The sequence below is a fragment of the Macrobrachium nipponense genome, chromosome 4 (genome assembly GCF_015104395.2).
Source record: "Macrobrachium nipponense isolate FS-2020 chromosome 4, ASM1510439v2, whole genome shotgun sequence".
Classification (NCBI taxonomy): Eukaryota; Metazoa; Arthropoda; class Malacostraca; order Decapoda; family Palaemonidae; genus Macrobrachium; species Macrobrachium nipponense.
The window spans coordinates 128,336,146-128,353,645 of NC_061100.1; the positions used below are offsets into that span (position 1 = coordinate 128,336,146).

Consider the following 17,500-nt stretch of genomic DNA (forward strand, 5'->3'; position numbering starts at 1 on the left):
TGAAATTTTTCTTGCAGAGTTTGCAGGGGTTATTGTTGTTTGTTTGGCCATCCTCGAAGGAAAATGAAAGCAAACGCAAAAGTAGTTGAGGTGTTGCCAAGGCTGGCAGCTTTATCCCAGGACCTAGAGTTTAGTGTGGGACGTAAGATGATATTGGCTCGACATTTAAAGTTTTAGCAATGCAGGTTGATGTATTTATTTTGGGGGGTTTGTGTAGGATGTGTGTGTGAGAGAGAGAGATGGAGAGAGAACTGCTGTCCCGGCCATGATTGGAACCGATTGATATACAATATACAAAACCCGACTCCGACAGGAATATGCTCACCAGAAGCAGAAAAAAAATGCCGTATACACCCACTGCTGCATTTACGAAAGCAAACAAAAAGGTGTGAAGTGGTATTTGTCTGGTTTAGTGATTGAGTTATCTTATTTGGCGTCTTTTCGGTCTCATTTTCTACTTCCATTTCTGCATCCTTTCTTCAGTCTTGCTGCCCAACATGTCTTTTATTTCTTATTAATAATGCGACTCTGATGTTTTCTCTTGCATGTTCGTTTAGATCCTTTTTCGTAGGCTTCTTTATTTTTAGTTTTCTGTAAAATAAAACCTATTGTGACTGCTTTGTCTGTCCGTTGTTTATCCAATCATCAAACACCAAATTGCATCCCTTTAGTCTCAGCAGTTTTTATTTTATTTAAGATTAATTTAGCCTTGATTTGGCAATGCTGTAGGACAGGCCACCACCGGGCCTTTGCTGAAAGTTTTGGGGGGCCGCTGCTCATACAGCATTATACGCCCACTTTCACTATCTTAAGTGCTGAAGTGCTCCAGTGTTCGGGTCGACAGCCTAAATTTCATAACCTCAAGCATGAATTTCATCTCTCTGATAGCCGAGTGTTTTTAAGCTTTAGGCCCCATTCGTGATCCGATGTTCAGTATTTGGAAATATTAAGAAGTCGCTTGTACACACGTGTATATATATATTATATATATATATACATATATACATACATATATATATATATATATATATATATATATATATATATATATATATATATAGTATATAATATAATATAATATATTCAATTAGAAGACCGTGTTTTAATCTCGCATTTAATCACTGTGCACCAGCTTTGGGTGGGGCCAGTTCTTTAGTTCCGTGTGTTATTATCCGAAACCTTTTTCGCTTTTGATATTTAATGACTGCGATCAGGAGGGCGTTCCTTAGGATTTTCCAGGAATTTAGTTGTTTTTCAGTTGGGTCAATTTTCCTGCCGGTAATGGAGTAAGTTTTTTTTTTTCTCTCTCTCTCTCTCCCGCTCTTCTTATCGTTGTCTGTTAACTGATGTGGCTTCCCTTTTCATTTGGTTAAAGGTCATAGCAGAGGTCTCCAAATTGTGTATTTGTGTGAATTAGTTTTTATATTTTGTTTACTTTATAGTTCTTAATTCTATTATTATGGATTGCGGCTCATTTTGATCTTGTATTGACCAGGAAACGCTGGCAGAGGGAGTTATATACTTGTTTATAGAAAAGTAAATGATCTAATATAGAACGTCTTAACCTCTTTTATTTATCAATGTTTGGTCGAGTAAAATTATTGATAAAAGTTGACAGCTAAAATTAACAGGAGAGAGAGAGAGAGAGAGAGAGAGAGAGAGAGAGAGAGAGAGAGAGAGAGGTGTGTATGTCGATATATATTTCCGTATACATGGCTTGGTGCTGGATGGCGCAGATTGCATTAGAAGAAAGAAAACATTGTTTGGCTAAAATTGTGAATTTAGAGTGGTATAACTCTATGTATCGTCCAGTGTTATTAGTATATAGAAAGCTGAAATTATTGGTCCTTGCAGGAATGAAAGCGAATGATAAGCAAATTGAACAACTTTCCCCTACGGGAGATGTTGTGGTATCGCACATCTGATAAGGACGAATAAAGTGTTTGTATCTTCCTCGTCCGATAGTAATTCATAGGTTGACGTTCGTGAAGTGATTCCGGGCGTTATTGGGTCATTCGGAGGGTCATTAGGTCACAGTAAGTGTCGCGAGGTCATGTGAAGGTTCATGATGATGTTTGGAGATTCGTGAGGCAATCCGCTCTTTTATGAAGTGTAAGAGATTCCGGTGAAAACGGAGGTAGTATTCTGGAATGAATTGACAGGGCTAGGGGCTCTCTCCAAGCACGTTCTGCTGTGATCCTCTCCGCCAGTATGCCAGTGCCATGGCCCCATAGTTTTGAAGGACCTTGGCCAGTGCTTTGAATTTTGTTGCGAGCTTCGAAACTTTTGACTTGAAAATACACGTTCGATCGCTTCCTCTGGTTGGTCTCTCTTTTGTTGAAGCTTAGAATTTTAGCTCTGTGGTCTGGAAAATAGTCATTAACTTTGTCTTTATTGATGGAATGTGATACGGATATATTATTCAGCGGCTTTGTCAGTTGATAATGTTTCTGCAACGTCAGAATCAGCTTCAGTGCAGTGCTAAGTTCGCGTCAGATGTTACCGGAACTCAGCCTTTCGTTTGTCATTGTTATGTGATGTATAATATACTGACACACCAAAGTGTTTTCATTGTTGTGGATTATCAAATGTTTCTCGTTCCAAGAGTTTCTTCACAGAGGATTATTTTTGAAACGTGCATAGGTATATTTTCGAATTATGTTATACTTACTATAATTACATTGCGTTAGTGGCGTAGGAGAGTTGTTCTAACATAATTTTAATGTTCGCGGTCAATGCAGCACTTCTGCGTACCATTATATTCCAAACGGATGCATCACCTTATCAGACAATTGATAGTTTTCATTAGAATGTACGAGTAACTTCCAAGCACTGACCTCCTTCAGCCAGTCATTGCGCAAAATGACGCCTGTGTACTGTGAATTATGTACTATGTACTAACATTCCCAACGTCACATATTCTAAAACCCAACAAGAGCAAAGCTGCGCAGACACCATGACCAGAATAGCAAGGAGCAACAAAGTTTTGAAGCGAATGAATTCGTAAGGGACTGGTTGGTTATTAAGAATACAATTTATGCCGGAACGTTGGAATCAATGTTGCATGTTTAATTTCACACTCTCTCTCTTCTCATGTTTAGAGCATTTTAGTTCTCTTGTAAGTCTGCGGTGGACGGGACTTGCACAATCCTTTGATGGTGATCACAGTCCCAGAGGGCTCCCTCAGCGCCCGTTTGCATCCTGGGGAAATTTCATTATTCAAATGGCTGATGTATGAAATCCTGTTTTCGTATTTTTTCCTTAACGAAGATTCTTGTTTCTTGGTTTTCTTGTTTCAACATTTATTTATTTATTTATTTATTTATTTGTTTTTGAAGGGAATGATGAAGTGTATGAACAGAGAAGGAGATGTGAGAGAAAAGAAGAAACTAGCTCGACATAATTGAAAAATAATTACATTAGCACATAAATTCGCCTTGTAAAGACAAGCCTTCATTTCTGAAAATAGTTCAAAAATGTGTGGAAGTATTTTTGAAACGTACAATGAGTGAGAGATTCTTTTAAATTTTATCGCATTTTATTCTTTACTTTGGTGATTCTTCATAAAGGAATTTATAACATGTTCGCCCTCCATATTAACAGTCATAGCCTCATCTTCACTTTTCTCATTTAACATTGTAACTTGAGTTTTACATTTACTTTTTAAGTGTCTCTTCTTACCAACAGACTCTACCTCTCACAAATTTCTGCAGATTCTCTTCATTATCCTGTCGTCTCGATAGCATTGCGTGCATCAGTAATTTTGTATTTAATTTGAGACTCATTTTCATATCCTACAACTTTGCTGCCACATATACTGTCCTGTCTGTGACTTAAGGCATCACTCCTGCCCTAAAGATATTGAGCAGGAACGTAACGCGCCATTGTCTTAGCCTCATGTTTTACACCAAACCGGTCATTATCGCACCTACTTATTCTAACCTGCTTCAGTTCCTTCGTAAAATCTTTTATTTGCTTCCAATGACTGACTTACCTTCTGTACCGAAATTCTCAACACTTTCTGTCATAAGGTCTTTCTAGGTCTGTACACTTTTTCCAGATATCAAAAACTTGAACGACACCCTCTTGTTAAAGCCGCTGTCTTTTCCTTCCCAACCAAAATCCTGCCGGCGTAAGCATGGGCTTGCAGGAGGCCAGCTCTGAGCAGAGGTTTTGGATAATGATACAGATGGAGAAGCTGTATTGAAGTTTTTAAAAGAAATTGATTTATTTCATAAGAGATAATAGATTTTTAGCATTTTTATATATTTTATATTTCAAGGACTAGTATTTATTTATTTATTTATCCTCAGTTTTCATTAAGTTTATACTATACTCCCATAAAAATACACATATATAATTTTATCTTCAGTTTTCATGAAGTTTGTACTCCCATAAAAATACATACATAGCCATTGCTCATAATCATACCTCATGATGGGGCTGAATGACCCTTTGGGTCCTAGTCCTGGGTCTTAGACCTAAATCTCGTATATCCATCCATCCATCCATCCATCCAAAGTCCTGCCCTTGCACTCTCCCCTGCACATCAAATGATGTTATTCTGCCACGATTCTTACACTTGCCTACAGTTTCCTCTTGTATCACCTTGACCTTTGTGTGTTGAAAAATATTTTTATCTCTGCCATTCTTTGGAACGTTTCCCTCAAAAGCGCCAGTAGCGCCTCATTGGCGTGGTTGGTTTGGTTTTTGCTTCTCACCTCGGTGGTCGCGGGTTCGAATCTCGGCCATTCCATTGGGGAGTGAGAGATGTGTATTTTTGGTGATAGAAGTTCGCTCTCCTGGACGTGGTTTCGGTAAAGTGCACGTAAAGCCGTTGGTACCCGTTGGCCGTAGAATAAGACCACGTGGTTCCATGGTTCCAACGTCAACAGTGCGGAAAACACCCGCATACATACAAACAAACAAACAAAAACCTCAAAAGCGCCAGACCAAAGAATTTCACTTGTAATCCCATTCTTTGATCTCAAGTACCATCGTACATCCTCAGCAGTCACTTTCATTAACCCTGTGTAATCTGGTATCACCATTCAACACTGCTTCTGTTTTATCCTTCGCATTCAACACATTTCAGAAGACTCACTCCATCGGCCCAGAATGCATCCGTAGCAGACAGCTTATCTAAGGTATATAATTTACTTTGTTTATTCGTTCAATTTTTGTTCTCCCTGTAGTTTTTCTATTTTCTTACCTTGCTTATTTTCTCTCAGTTTCTTCTCGGCTACTACCCGCTATCATGTATGCCTTTATATATCTTCAGTCATGCAGTAGTACCTCAGATAATCTCTCCTTCATTTACCATCACAATTTTAATACCACCGTTTTCCGTTTTTATCCCCCCCCCCCCCTCCTTTCTCGCCAGTACCCCAAAACACCACTTGGTATATGTGTGATACCACTTGAGGTATTAGTGCCCACACTTCATCCATTTTCTTTTAAATTTGCAGCTAAATTTATATCTCTTCCCCCTCAACTTTTAATTATGTAAACTTTTGACAAATAATCATCAGATATATCTCCAGTCACACAACTCACCATAACAGTCATCAACTAGTTCACTGAACTCTGTACTAACACATAATTTATTGAGCATTTCCTCGCCGTTTTCTGCTCCAAAGTATGTTTATAAATATTCTTCTTTGGAAACTGTGTATTTTCAGGTGTCAAGCCTCTAACTTAAACACATTCTTACACACATACACAAAGTTGTGCATTTTCGTCCTACGTGCCTGTCGTCAGTTCTAGGTAAACTAGGTTCTCTAAACTTTGGATTGTATTTGTTTCTGAATGATGAGTGATGAATGTTTTCCTTTTAATATCAGTGATGTCAGCGGTTTTTTCCCATTCACATTAAGTTTACTGGGAGATACGATCCTAATTTTCTTGTTATGCAAATCTCTGCGATAATGATTACGCGATCTCCAAGATTATTGTTTATGAGATTAATTCTTGTATGGTGCTAAGCTGAAAGCCTTTATTTATTGCTGTTACATAAATTACAGAAGCTCAAGTGTTGGAGTATGTTTATTCCGTTTGTCGGAGCTTTTAACGCTTATAATTAATTATTATTGCCGGCAGATATTAATCAGGATTTGCTCTCGAAGAAGAGCTTAATGCAGTGATCTGGAACAATTAATTCAGAAAACCATTTGTTGAAATATCTCTTGTCACATCTGTGATGGTGCGCCGTCAACACTATGGCACGGGTGCGTACGTCTCTTGGCAGTGCTACGTCCGTTGTCTGTCAACTGCTGTCAGCTTCTTTCGCGTTTTGTAAGAATCTCAAAAAGAGGGGACTTTTTTTTTTCTGTCACTCCCTGAAGGGAGATCGTTCTCCCGAAAGACGAAGCTAAGTCGAGACATGACTGGGCTCGGATGTGGTAGGAGGTTTGCCAGGGAGGGTGAGGACACGGTCTAGACCGTGGGTGAAGGAAGGAAGCCAGCAGGGGATGGAGGAGGGCGTAGCGAGCCCCTCGAGGACTAGATGACGTCCTCGGGGGTGCACGGGGTAAGAGTGAAACATAGAGAATTCGTTCGTTGTTGAAGGACCACCACCTCCTCCTCTTCCTCCTCCTCCTCCTCGTCTCTCCCCGATCCCCAGTTGGTGGAGGAGTGTTGTACTGGCGGTATAGGTGGCTGGCTGCTAGGCCAGTGGGCCAGGCAAAAGCTGCAACTTTCCCGCTAGTCGAGCCCGAGTCGACCGTGGCGGTGACGGTGGCCTCTATTCTATCGAGAGTCTAGTTGTTCCTCAGGCGTGGTGGGTGTTGGATGTTCACGAAAGTTGAGCTCCCTGCTGGCGGAGCAGCTTTGCAACAATACGAGCGTCGTCGATGAGCCACGCACATTTATTTCGGGGTTTTTATATCTGGATGAAGACTGTGATTCCATTCATTGGATTTTGCGGATAAATGCCCTTCGAATTTTTGTTTTTAGCGTCTCTGATAAATGTTATCTATAAATGATAGTGACAAGGCAGAAATGTGATACACTAATTAACGCACGTTGTCTTATTTAGACTAATAAACTGTAACTGGATTTCTAGTGCAGAATAAAATAGAATTTAAACAACAAAATGGGATGACGAAAATCAAATTCATTTCATTTACCTCGTCATCTTGTGAAGTGAGCGACGCAAGAGACGCAAAATGTTGGTGTGGCTGTGTGTTTGTTTGTGTGTGTGTGTATTGCGATGACCGCTTGTGACAGATTTATGTAAAAAAAAAAATATTGTATTTTTTGCCTTGATTGTTGCCTAGTTCGTGTTTTTACGGTAACCGCCAACAACCTTTTACTAAACACGCAGCTAAGGTGGATACAGACCTGGTTTAAACCGTTGGGAGGTCTCTCTCTCTCTCTCTCTCTCTCTCTCTCTCTCTCTCTCTCTCTCTCTCTCTCTCTCTCTCTAGGAAAGATCCCCAATATTTTTTTTGAAACTCTTTCATTTGATGTTTCCTCTCGACCTGCCGCCCCCCCTCCCTCTCCGGTTTTCGAGTAAAACGTAACCATGCGTTCGTTAGTTACTCGGAAGATTAGAAGAATTAGATTCTATAGTAATTAAAGTAATTGAAGCAAGTGAGGGTGACGAGGTTTTCGTGAATTCTCTCTCTCTCTCTCTCTCTCTCTCTCTCTCTCTCTCTCTCTCTCTCTCTCTCTCTCATATGCACGAATTTCACGAGGGGTCATATATAGTATTTTTCCCATCTCCTTTTGTCTGTTAGAAAGCCATTACTTTTGTGGGCTCTCTCTCTGCTCTCTCTCTCTCTCCTCTCTCTCTCTCTCTCTCTCCTCTCTCTCTCATATTAAAAAAAAAATTCCACGATCGGGGTAATTAGTATGGTTTTCGTATGCATTAGGCGTTGATTATAAATGACTGTATTCCAATTTTACCCATATCACGTGAAGAGACCAGTTCTTTATATATATATGGGTTTTAAAAATTTAAATATATATATATATATATTATATATATATATTATATTAATGTAAATATTCCGATAACAATTAATGGAAAAATTGATAATGGGAAATTGGATTTTTAAAAATTGTTTTTAAAAATATTCACTACGGGAAGTTTTTTATTTATCTTGATAGACTCTCCAAAATAATTATTGTTAGTCATTCTGAGTATTGGAAATTCGGAAAAAAGTCTGTCTAAAAAAATAATAATAAAAAGAGGAGGCCGACTAAATGCTTCTGTCACCCAAAGCTGTCTCCCGTAAGGTTTCTGTACAAATGCTACATTTATAATATTGTAGAGAAAAGCTGTTGCGGGTTCATTCTGGGTTAAAATAGTGCTGACACGCAGCCAGCACAGATTCACTCTCCGCTAAGCGTCTTTTGATTGTGGGTAGCATTATTTCCCTTTCCAGAACAGCAGTGATCTCTTAGTTTTTCATGATGCTGTTGGCTTGTAATCTAATATTTATCTAAAGATGAACAAGTTGGTAGTTTTCTCTTGGCGGCAAGATTAATCTCTTAATAGTATTATGAGTTTTCGAATGCTGTATTTTTGACTCGTAAATCGTTTATCATTGTATACTTAAGGGCTTAAGGTGTTGGTATTAAGGTCGTGTCAACTTGCAACCTAACCCATTTATTTCTTAACACTCAAAACGTTCGCTCCGACACACACACACACACACACACACACACACTTACTTGTCTTCCTTTATACAGTCGTAACTAATAGGTCAATGTGTCCACGACTCATTGATTTAGCGTCACAGCAGCAAAGGTCGCGGACGCCGCGGAGGTGACGAAATTCGATAGTGTCCTGCAGAGGGGCATCGTCAAATTTAAGCAGTAGAAAATTATGGTAGACCGGAGTGGTGTGATTGTTTTTTTAATTTATTCATTGGGCACCTAATTTGAAGTTCTCCGTCGGGAGGTAATGCAGTCAGTACACCTCATGCGGTGCACTTAGGCGTTATGTAAGATTCTTTGCAGCGTCCCTTCGGCCCCTTACTGCAACCCCCTTTTGATTCCTTTTACTGCATCTCCGTTCATGTTCACTTCTAGAGTATAAAAGATAGTATATATTGCAAAGGGTCTTATAGATAATTTATTGTAAAAGTCAAGAAGATAATTATAATTTAATGTAAGAAGTGTAATACATAATTATAATTTATTGTAAGAAGTCTAATAGATAATTATAATTTAATGTAAGAAGTCCAATAGATAATTATAATTTATTGCAAGAAGTCTAATGGATCATTTATTTTAGCAAGTCTAATAGATAAAGGTAGTTTATTGCAAAGTCTACTGTGATTTATTGTAGGGAGTCTAAAGGATAATTTATTGTAAAGGGTCTGATAGACAATAGAAATGACCGTCGACGGTAACTTAGTCCGATGAGTAATGAGTAACAATCCAGATTTATTATATAAGAATGCTCCTAGTTTATAATATATATATATATATATATATATATATATATATATATATATATATATATATATATTCTAATTATAAAAGTTCATTCAAATTTCCGCACGAGTATTCTGAGGTTTGTTTACCATTAGGTGCCTCTTTGCGTGAAAATTTCTTCCCCATTGTTTTTTCGTAATCATTGTTTTTCCGCCTGCTTCAGTTCGGCCATTATTCCGACGCGTGTCGGGGGTTGAGGGGGGGGGGGGGGGAGGGGGGGGACACGGAGGGGAGGGCGAGGCTCTTAACTTGCCGGTATCTCCTCCGACCGTTGTTTGCACAGGCACGTATCAGCGCCTGGTGGTCATCTTTCACAAGGTTGTAAATGCAACAGCTGGTACTGCTTCTTAATGGTTGTCGCCTGTTCTGGCTCTATGCATTTTGTAATGTTTATCTCATATATATATATATATATATATATATATATATATTATTCTATATATATGTTTATGTATGTCTGTGTCTATATACGTATATGTGTATATACATGTATAATATATATATTATGTATATGTACGTCTATGTGTATATATACGTATATGTGTATGTGTATATATATGTATATATATGCATATATATGCACGTACATATAAATAATTATTTTTTGTTAACTTTTAACTTGACCACCGTTCTAAGGATAATCTCTTCATAAATTTGGGCGTTTATAATGCCTTTGTGTTATAACGCTCTCTCTCTCTCTCTCTCTCTCTCTCTCTCTCATCCTCTCTCCTCTCTCTCTCTCTCTCTCTCTCTCATATCACTGCGATATTCTTTCAGAATAAGAGAATATCTGTAACTTCATAATACTCTCTTTTCGATCTTCTGACGCGCTTTCAAGTTCACGAAAATACCTGTTTAGCAAAATGCACAAATCCCCCTCTTGTTTCCAGTCGTGTGTAATAGATTTTCAGTGCGCTAACATTTTATTTTATAAATATTTTGCAGGTTTATCTTGAAAGCACTGTACAAATAGTGTCTTGGAATGGTATAATTGCCTAATTATGGTTAATTATGGGTATTTTTAATGAATATTTATGGCTGAGAAATGTTGTGATGCAGAATAGTCGCTATAATTGTGTTCATTTCAGTAAGAGAAGTCAGCAATCATAAAGAACGATTTGATTAAAAGGTCAGCTTAACGTGCAGAAGCGATGAACATCAACATCGATGTTGATGTTCATAACACGAAGATGATGTTTTCATATTCGGTGAAATGGTCAGGCAAATTCTCTATTTCTGGCTCCGTTGCTGTGATGCGGAGTTGAACGCTGGAGTTAGACATGGATTAAAATAAAACTAAAAACTTCCATAATGTGTTTGTTTACAGATTTTCCAGCCTTTTGATTCTCTGGACAAACAAATGGTAATGATGGTTGTGGTTGGTGAAAATGGCTTTTGCTGTCGCGCGCGCCCACCTTTTGTAAGTCGAGGGCATTTTGTTCGTAGCTGCGAAACAAAATCAAATAGTACCTGTCAAATGGCGATATTTCCCGAAACCGTCAGTAGCTGATCAGTTGATCAGTATGTAAATATAAAGACGTTTTTCACGTTGCTTTTGCCTATAAAAAAAAGTCTCTCTTGTTAAGTTGTCATCATTTGACAGCCAGATCCCTCGTCTGAAAAGATTCATTGCAGGCAGTCAGGAGCCAATTCGAGAAAGAAGAGACGCCGGAAGTTCAGATACAACTTATAATTTTTTTTTTTATTTATAAGTGCAAATAAAAGGAGGTTTGTTTATCGGGGGGACTGACTGTCCAGCCAACGCGGAATGTATTCTGGGCCCAGTGAAAGGATTTTTAAAGCATCATGACCTTTTGTTCGTTATTCTAATCATACATTATCGTCTGACGTAATTCGGGTGTCTGTGCCGTAATTTGGGTATTTATGAACCCAAATAAGACTTTCTGGGAAAAACGAGAATCTCCCATAAACAGGTTCTCATGGAATAAGAGTTCCCAGACAGATATATTCAGTATTCGTAAATTGTCAAGAAAATATCAAGGTTTTCACTAGAACAGTTAAGGCGGATGATCTTGAAAGTTGGTATATTGTTTCTTTCGAATACGAACGTTTAGATTCTTTCTCTCTCTCAATGAGTAATTGCTCAAAAGTAGTCAAGTGGTTACTGTGGTTAGTAGCTTCGAGTGCATTGAGAGTACGGAAATTATGGTAGTTTTAAATCTCTATGGGTAATAGCACCAAGTTTTTACATTTTTATGGTTAATAGCACCGAGTGCATTGAGAATAAGGAAATTATGGTAGTTTTAAGTTTGTATGGCTAATAGCACTAAGTTTTTAAATGTTTTTGGATAACAGCACCAAGTGCATTGCGAGTACGGAATTATGGTAGAGGAGTTGTTATTATTATTATTATTATTATTATTATTATTATTATTATTATTATTATTATTATTATTATTATAAAACGTTACTTTTTGTACAAATATTGCAGTTGAATGTTGCCTCGATCATACGGAAACGCCTGCAATGCAACATTGATGAGTCTTCATAGAATTTTTTACGAAAGCGTCGAGTGAAGGTACAGATTCAATCTCTGCCTCCTGCAGGCGGCACGATAGATGGCGCTCAGGAAAGTATTAGTTTTAAAACGACGAACGTGTTTATCCTTATGCGTTGCCTGGTTGCATAAGGCGTTGTTCGTCTTTTTAAGGATGAGTTTATCGCGTTGAGAAAGTTAGAAGACTGCGATTGTAATGATTGGATTCAAAATGTCGAGATGGAGGCGAGAGTTAACATTCAATTGAAAGCGAAGTATTTATGTATACTGTTGTTTTCCGAGGCTCTCAGTCTTCAAACCCGTTACACTGGAAGCACAGTTAGCTGAAGTCAACACTATATATATATATATATATATATATATATGATATATATATATATATATATATATATTTATATATTACACACACATGTGTGAGAATTTTTATCACACCACCATGATTCATACACACGCATTAAGTTACAGATGTCCTTTAATATCCAATTCAATCTACTTAGGAATAAATATATTTCCATATATGTTGACCGAAGTGGAATTTTTTTAGTTGATAATAATTTCGTCCTCTCGTCGATTCGAACCAGCTCACGGAGGAGAAATTATTATCGACTAAAAAAATTCCCTTTCGTTTTACACATATGAAAATGTATTGATTCCGAGGTAGAGCGAAATGGATATTAAAGGACATTTGTAGCTTAATGCGCATGTGTGTGTGTGTGTATATATATATATATATATATATATATATATATATATATATATATATAGATATATATACATATACATACATACATACACAGTTTTACTGATATAAATTGAGAGATTCTTTTTTGCACAAAGTGAGGATTTGTAGGTTTTTTTATTTGGAGAGGGGGGTTGTAAATGTTATGTGCTCTTATTTTGTCAATTGATGATTCAAACAGAAAAAGATACTTGCTATCTATGATGTTCTAAGCCTCAAAGTAAATGATATCTATCGGGGGTTTCATGCCATTCGTTGTTGTCAGTTTTTTTATTGAAAAACGAAGGGGAAATGGTCGTGGGGGAGAAGGCTTAATTATTCATACTTTGTTTTTATTATTGTCATGACTGAACTGTTTGTGCAGAATTGTTTTTTTTAAATTGGTTGTATGTTAGGAATTTACTTACGTACTTAACTTCGTAGCATTTACTCAAGGCAGCCATCAAGCAGAACCTGATTGAAAATTTGAACACACACACACACACACACACACACACACAGTAAGAGAGAGAGAGAGAGAGAGAGAGAGAGAGAGAGAGAGAGAGAGAGAGAGAGAGAGAGAGAGATTTCGCGCGCACCTTTTCGTGAGTTGCACTTGCTGCATAAAGTCGGTCAAGTGGTCAACACCTGAGCTGCTTATGATGGCAAACACTTCAAGATTTCAGCGGTTCTTCACTTGTTTTATGCGCGCTCCTACCCCCAACCCCCTCTTTTCTATTTGTCGGTCTATTTATCAGATTGTTCATTCGCTGTCTGGTCGTCTGCGTCTCCTTCGTGTTAGTTATGCATTTATTAAAAATGAGGCAGTTTCCATTGAGAAGGGTTGGCTTCGGAGAAAAACTGCTTAGACTGAGTCCTCATTGCTGTATTTAGGAAGCGTTCACACCATCAGCTGCTGCTTGCACCTCCACACACAGCTCATCAGCATCACGTTGAGCTCTTTACCATCACTGCCCCCTCTCTCTCTCTCTCTCTCTCTCTCTCTCTCTCTCTCTCTCTCTCTCTCTCTCTCTCGTCTCGCTCTTTGCTTCATTGATGTTGAAGCCTTTCCGTTCTAGTACGTCTTTCAAGCCACCTAGCCAGCTCTTTCTAAGTCTTCCCCCTTCTAGTTTCTCCTAACACTTCATAGCTGTGTACGTGTTTCACGTAGTTATAATCCTCCACTCTTTCCACATGATCGAACCATCTCAAAACTGGGATTTATCACTGTATCACCTGCGTATCTTCACATTTTTGAGCAGTTTCATTATTATGTCACGTTTGCTCTGCTAACAATTCATCACAGTAATTTCCAATTATTCTGAGAGGAGTACTCGCCAGCATTTTCAAAAATGGAGTAAATATTCAGCGCGTGCGCACAGTTGTTGTCGATTTCAGGACAGAGCGCCTCAGCGGCGTGGTTGGTATGGTATTAGCGTCCCACCTCGGTGTCGCGGGTTCGATTCTCGGCCATTCCATTGAGGAGTGAGAGATGTGTATTTCTGGTGATATAAGTTCACTCTCGACGTGGTTCGGAAGTCACGTAAAGCCGTTGGTTCCGTTGCTGAATAACCACTGGTTCCATGCAACGTAAAAACACCATACAAACAAACAAACAAGATTTCAGGACAGTAGTGTTTTTTTTTTTTTTTTTTTTTTTATATAACTATTGACACTTACCATAGAAATTCTATTTAAGATCCCAACATTTGCTTCCGTAGTCGCGTCAGTCTTGTTCCCCCCCCCGGCCCCCCCTGGGGTGGGCCTCCCCCTCCCCCCCCCACGCACGCACGCACTTATGGCAACATCCTCCTCGTACGATCCTTGCTTGGTCAGCTCCGTGACTCGCCTCCTCTTTTCTCATCCTACATCATCCGATATGTTTACTTCCAAATACCTGCGCGAAGCGACCGCTTTCACTCTCTTACTATTCATGATAACATTCGTGAATAGTTATGTGCTTAGTTGTATATGTAGCCTAAGTTATATATGTTTTACAGATATTATATATATATATATTCGATTTTAGATACATTACTTGTGTGAGACTCCGTATTTGAAATTATTTATCTTTTTCATTTCTTATTTAATTTTATTACGGCGTCCATAACTTATTGTGACGCCAGTTTTAATAGCCACAAATAAATCCATCAATCAGTCCAATCTCGCGGGCAACCAAGCAAATCAGATCATTCGATGATGTGCCAGACGATGACGCAAAATCAAATGGAAAAACCTTTTCCCTCGGGTTTTTTCCCGTTGTACGTTTAGAGTACCTTTTGGGAGCGTTCATTTCCATAAAAAAAAAAAAAAAAAAAAAAACAAAAAAAAATTAAAAAAAAAAAAAAAAAAAAAAAAAAAAATGCGTTTGGGAGATTCTGCGCCATCAAGAATGGCAGCCGAGTGTGTGACATTTCTCTTGGCTTTATGTTTCTGAAGGTGATGTAATGGCCTGCGTCATAGAGGATAATTGCGTGGATATTATGAACATTAAAAAAAAAACATAATTTTGTCTGAACTGATGAGTAAAAAAGGCCGAATGAAACTGCATAGGGATAATCACAATATGCCATAACTTGCTAATTATTTTTAACGCGGTCTTTATCTCGAGCGAGGAAGCGGTCTCTCTCTCTCTCTCTCTCTCTCTCTCTCTCTCTCTCTCTCTCTCTCTCTCTCTCTCTGTGTTTGTGTGTAAGCGCACGGGCAATGTTTCTGTACTCCCAGAGGTTTGCAAGGATGCCATTTAGCGCTGTGTTGGTGGAAGTTTGGCTTTGGAAGTTATCCTTGAACTTCTGCAACGGGGTTTATATTTAAAGGATGAGATATATCTTGCCTGGAATTGTGGGGTCTTATAAATTCCCACCACAGCTCTTCAAGAACTCTGGAAAAGACTCCGAGTATTTTTGGTGGTCTTTAACTTCTTGCAAGACATTTTTCTGAAGATGAACCCCCCTCCCCCCTGTAGTAGGTGGGTGGGGGGGGGGGCGGGGTGGAGTTCACAACTTTTGCCCCCAAGTTTTTCGGTTTTCGCTGGAAATCCTTAACTTTTGATTGATTTCTAAGGCGGTGTCTTTGTCCGGGGGATTTGTAGTGTTAAGATTTTTGAGTTTTGAATGTGTGTGTGTGTTTTTTTTTTTTTTTTTTTTTTTTTTTTTTTTTTTTTTCTCGAAAGTTTGTTGGCAATTTTGAAGATGTGAAATTAGATATTTATCGTAAGGAAGGTTTATTAATTATAAGAAATTAAAGGCCATTAGTTATGAATGGTTTGTACCAATTTCTCTCTCTCTCTCTCTCTCTCTATTCTTCTCTCTCTCGTCTCTCTCTGCTTCTCTTCTCTTCTCTCAAAACTAAGCGCTTAACGAGTCGCGACCACTGACATAAAAAAAGAATATACTTGTGTAAAATTAACCAAATTTGAAATTAGAAGTTTTGTATATATATTTAGATTTAGATTTTTGGATTCAGGGAAAACTGAGTACGGTATCCTGAAAATTGTGTGTGAGAGAGAGAGAGAGAGAGAGAGAGAGAGAGAGAGAGAGAGAGAGAGAGAGAGAGAGAGAGAGAGAGAGAGAGAGAGTTGAGAGGAAAATGGGGGATGGGGAAGAATTGAATACTTTTCCGTACATTTCCAAGTCGTTATGTCACGGAATTCATCTTGGAGTTCTGTTTGCTTCTTATTTGAGGCAGAAGAGTTAACAATCCTCTTCGTCTTGCCAGATATGTTTTTTTTTCTTTACTTTAATGTGTACACGTGAAGACATTTATAAAAGAATCCTTCATCCCTTCCTTTTCCGGCTCCTCCTCCTGAGGACAAAGACATTACTATTCCGAGGAAGTACTTAGCATCGCGCGATGACGACCTACCTTTATTTTTTTTCTTTTTTTTTTTTTAGTGTGTATTTTAAAACAATGCCTTCATGCCCATTACAGGCTCGACTTTTTACGCACGCGTTGTTTAAGAAAAAAAAAAAAAGTTTTGAAACTTCTTAAATAACTTTGCTTTTCTTGTAAAAGACGCGGTAACCTTGCTTTTCTTTATAGAGGACTTGGATAACTTGACTTTTCCTATAGAAGGCTTTGATAACTTTTCATTTCTTACAGTTGACTTTTCGTGTAGTAAACGGAGGTTTTCGTTCCCTTTCTTTAGGAGGTGGCCTTGAAATTTGGTTGACTTCGGCACGGATTGGATTTTTGTGCCTTACGTTTTATTTAGCATTGTAAGCATTACTTAAGGTTCTTTGCGGCGTCCCTTCGGCCCCTGGCTGCAACTTCTTTCATTTCCTTAACTGTGCCATCGTTCATATTCTTTTTCTTCCATCTGACTTTCCACTCTCTCTAGCAATTGTGTCAATTCAACTGAAAGGTTTTCCCTCTTATTACACCTTTCAAACCTCCTTACTGTCAGTTTCCTTTTTCAGTGCTGAATTACACCTCAAGTCTCAGCGCTGGGCCTTTGGCCTAAATTCTATATTCTTTCTATCCATGACGTTTCGTATATGTGATAGGCATGACGGCAGTGTTAATAACATGACTTTTAAAGATTGCATTAAGTCATTTTTCTTAACCTAATTTGAGCTGATATTTTTTTTCCCAAGAAACTGGAGTGTAATTCTTTTCCCTTTTTTGGACATTGCGCCGAAGAGGGAGGGGGGGGGGGGGAGGTGTGTTGACAATAAGGATACGTTCCACTGAACTCAGTTTGCCGCAGTTGACCGAGGCAGATATGCATCCAGTTGTTAGTTGATGGCTATGGGTCGCAGATAGGGGGAAGAGGGATAGAGAGAGATGGAAATTCAACGTGAGAGAGAGAAATAACA

At 38.4% G+C, this 17,500-nt stretch overlaps 1 protein-coding gene across 6 annotated transcripts in view; it reads left to right on the top strand.

Moving 5' to 3' along the window:
• The window catches only part of LOC135211170 (cAMP-dependent protein kinase type I regulatory subunit-like), a 247,572-nt gene that overhangs the window by 136,081 nt on the left and 93,991 nt on the right, over window positions 1–17,500 (top strand). The window contains exon 1 of one of the 6 annotated variants that reach the window (XM_064244372.1): window positions 6,627–6,778. The exons of 3 other annotated variants lie outside the window; for them this stretch is intronic. Coding sequence is in view for 2 of the 3 variants with exons in the window: in XM_064244369.1 (XP_064100439.1) it covers window positions 7,099–7,168 (70 nt within the window). In the remaining variant the exon portion in view is untranslated. Of the gene's footprint in view, window positions 1–6,626; window positions 6,779–6,836; window positions 6,877–7,083; window positions 7,169–17,500 lie in introns of those variants that run through there. 2 more of the 6 variants (XM_064244370.1, XM_064244369.1) reach the window with 2 other exon arrangements.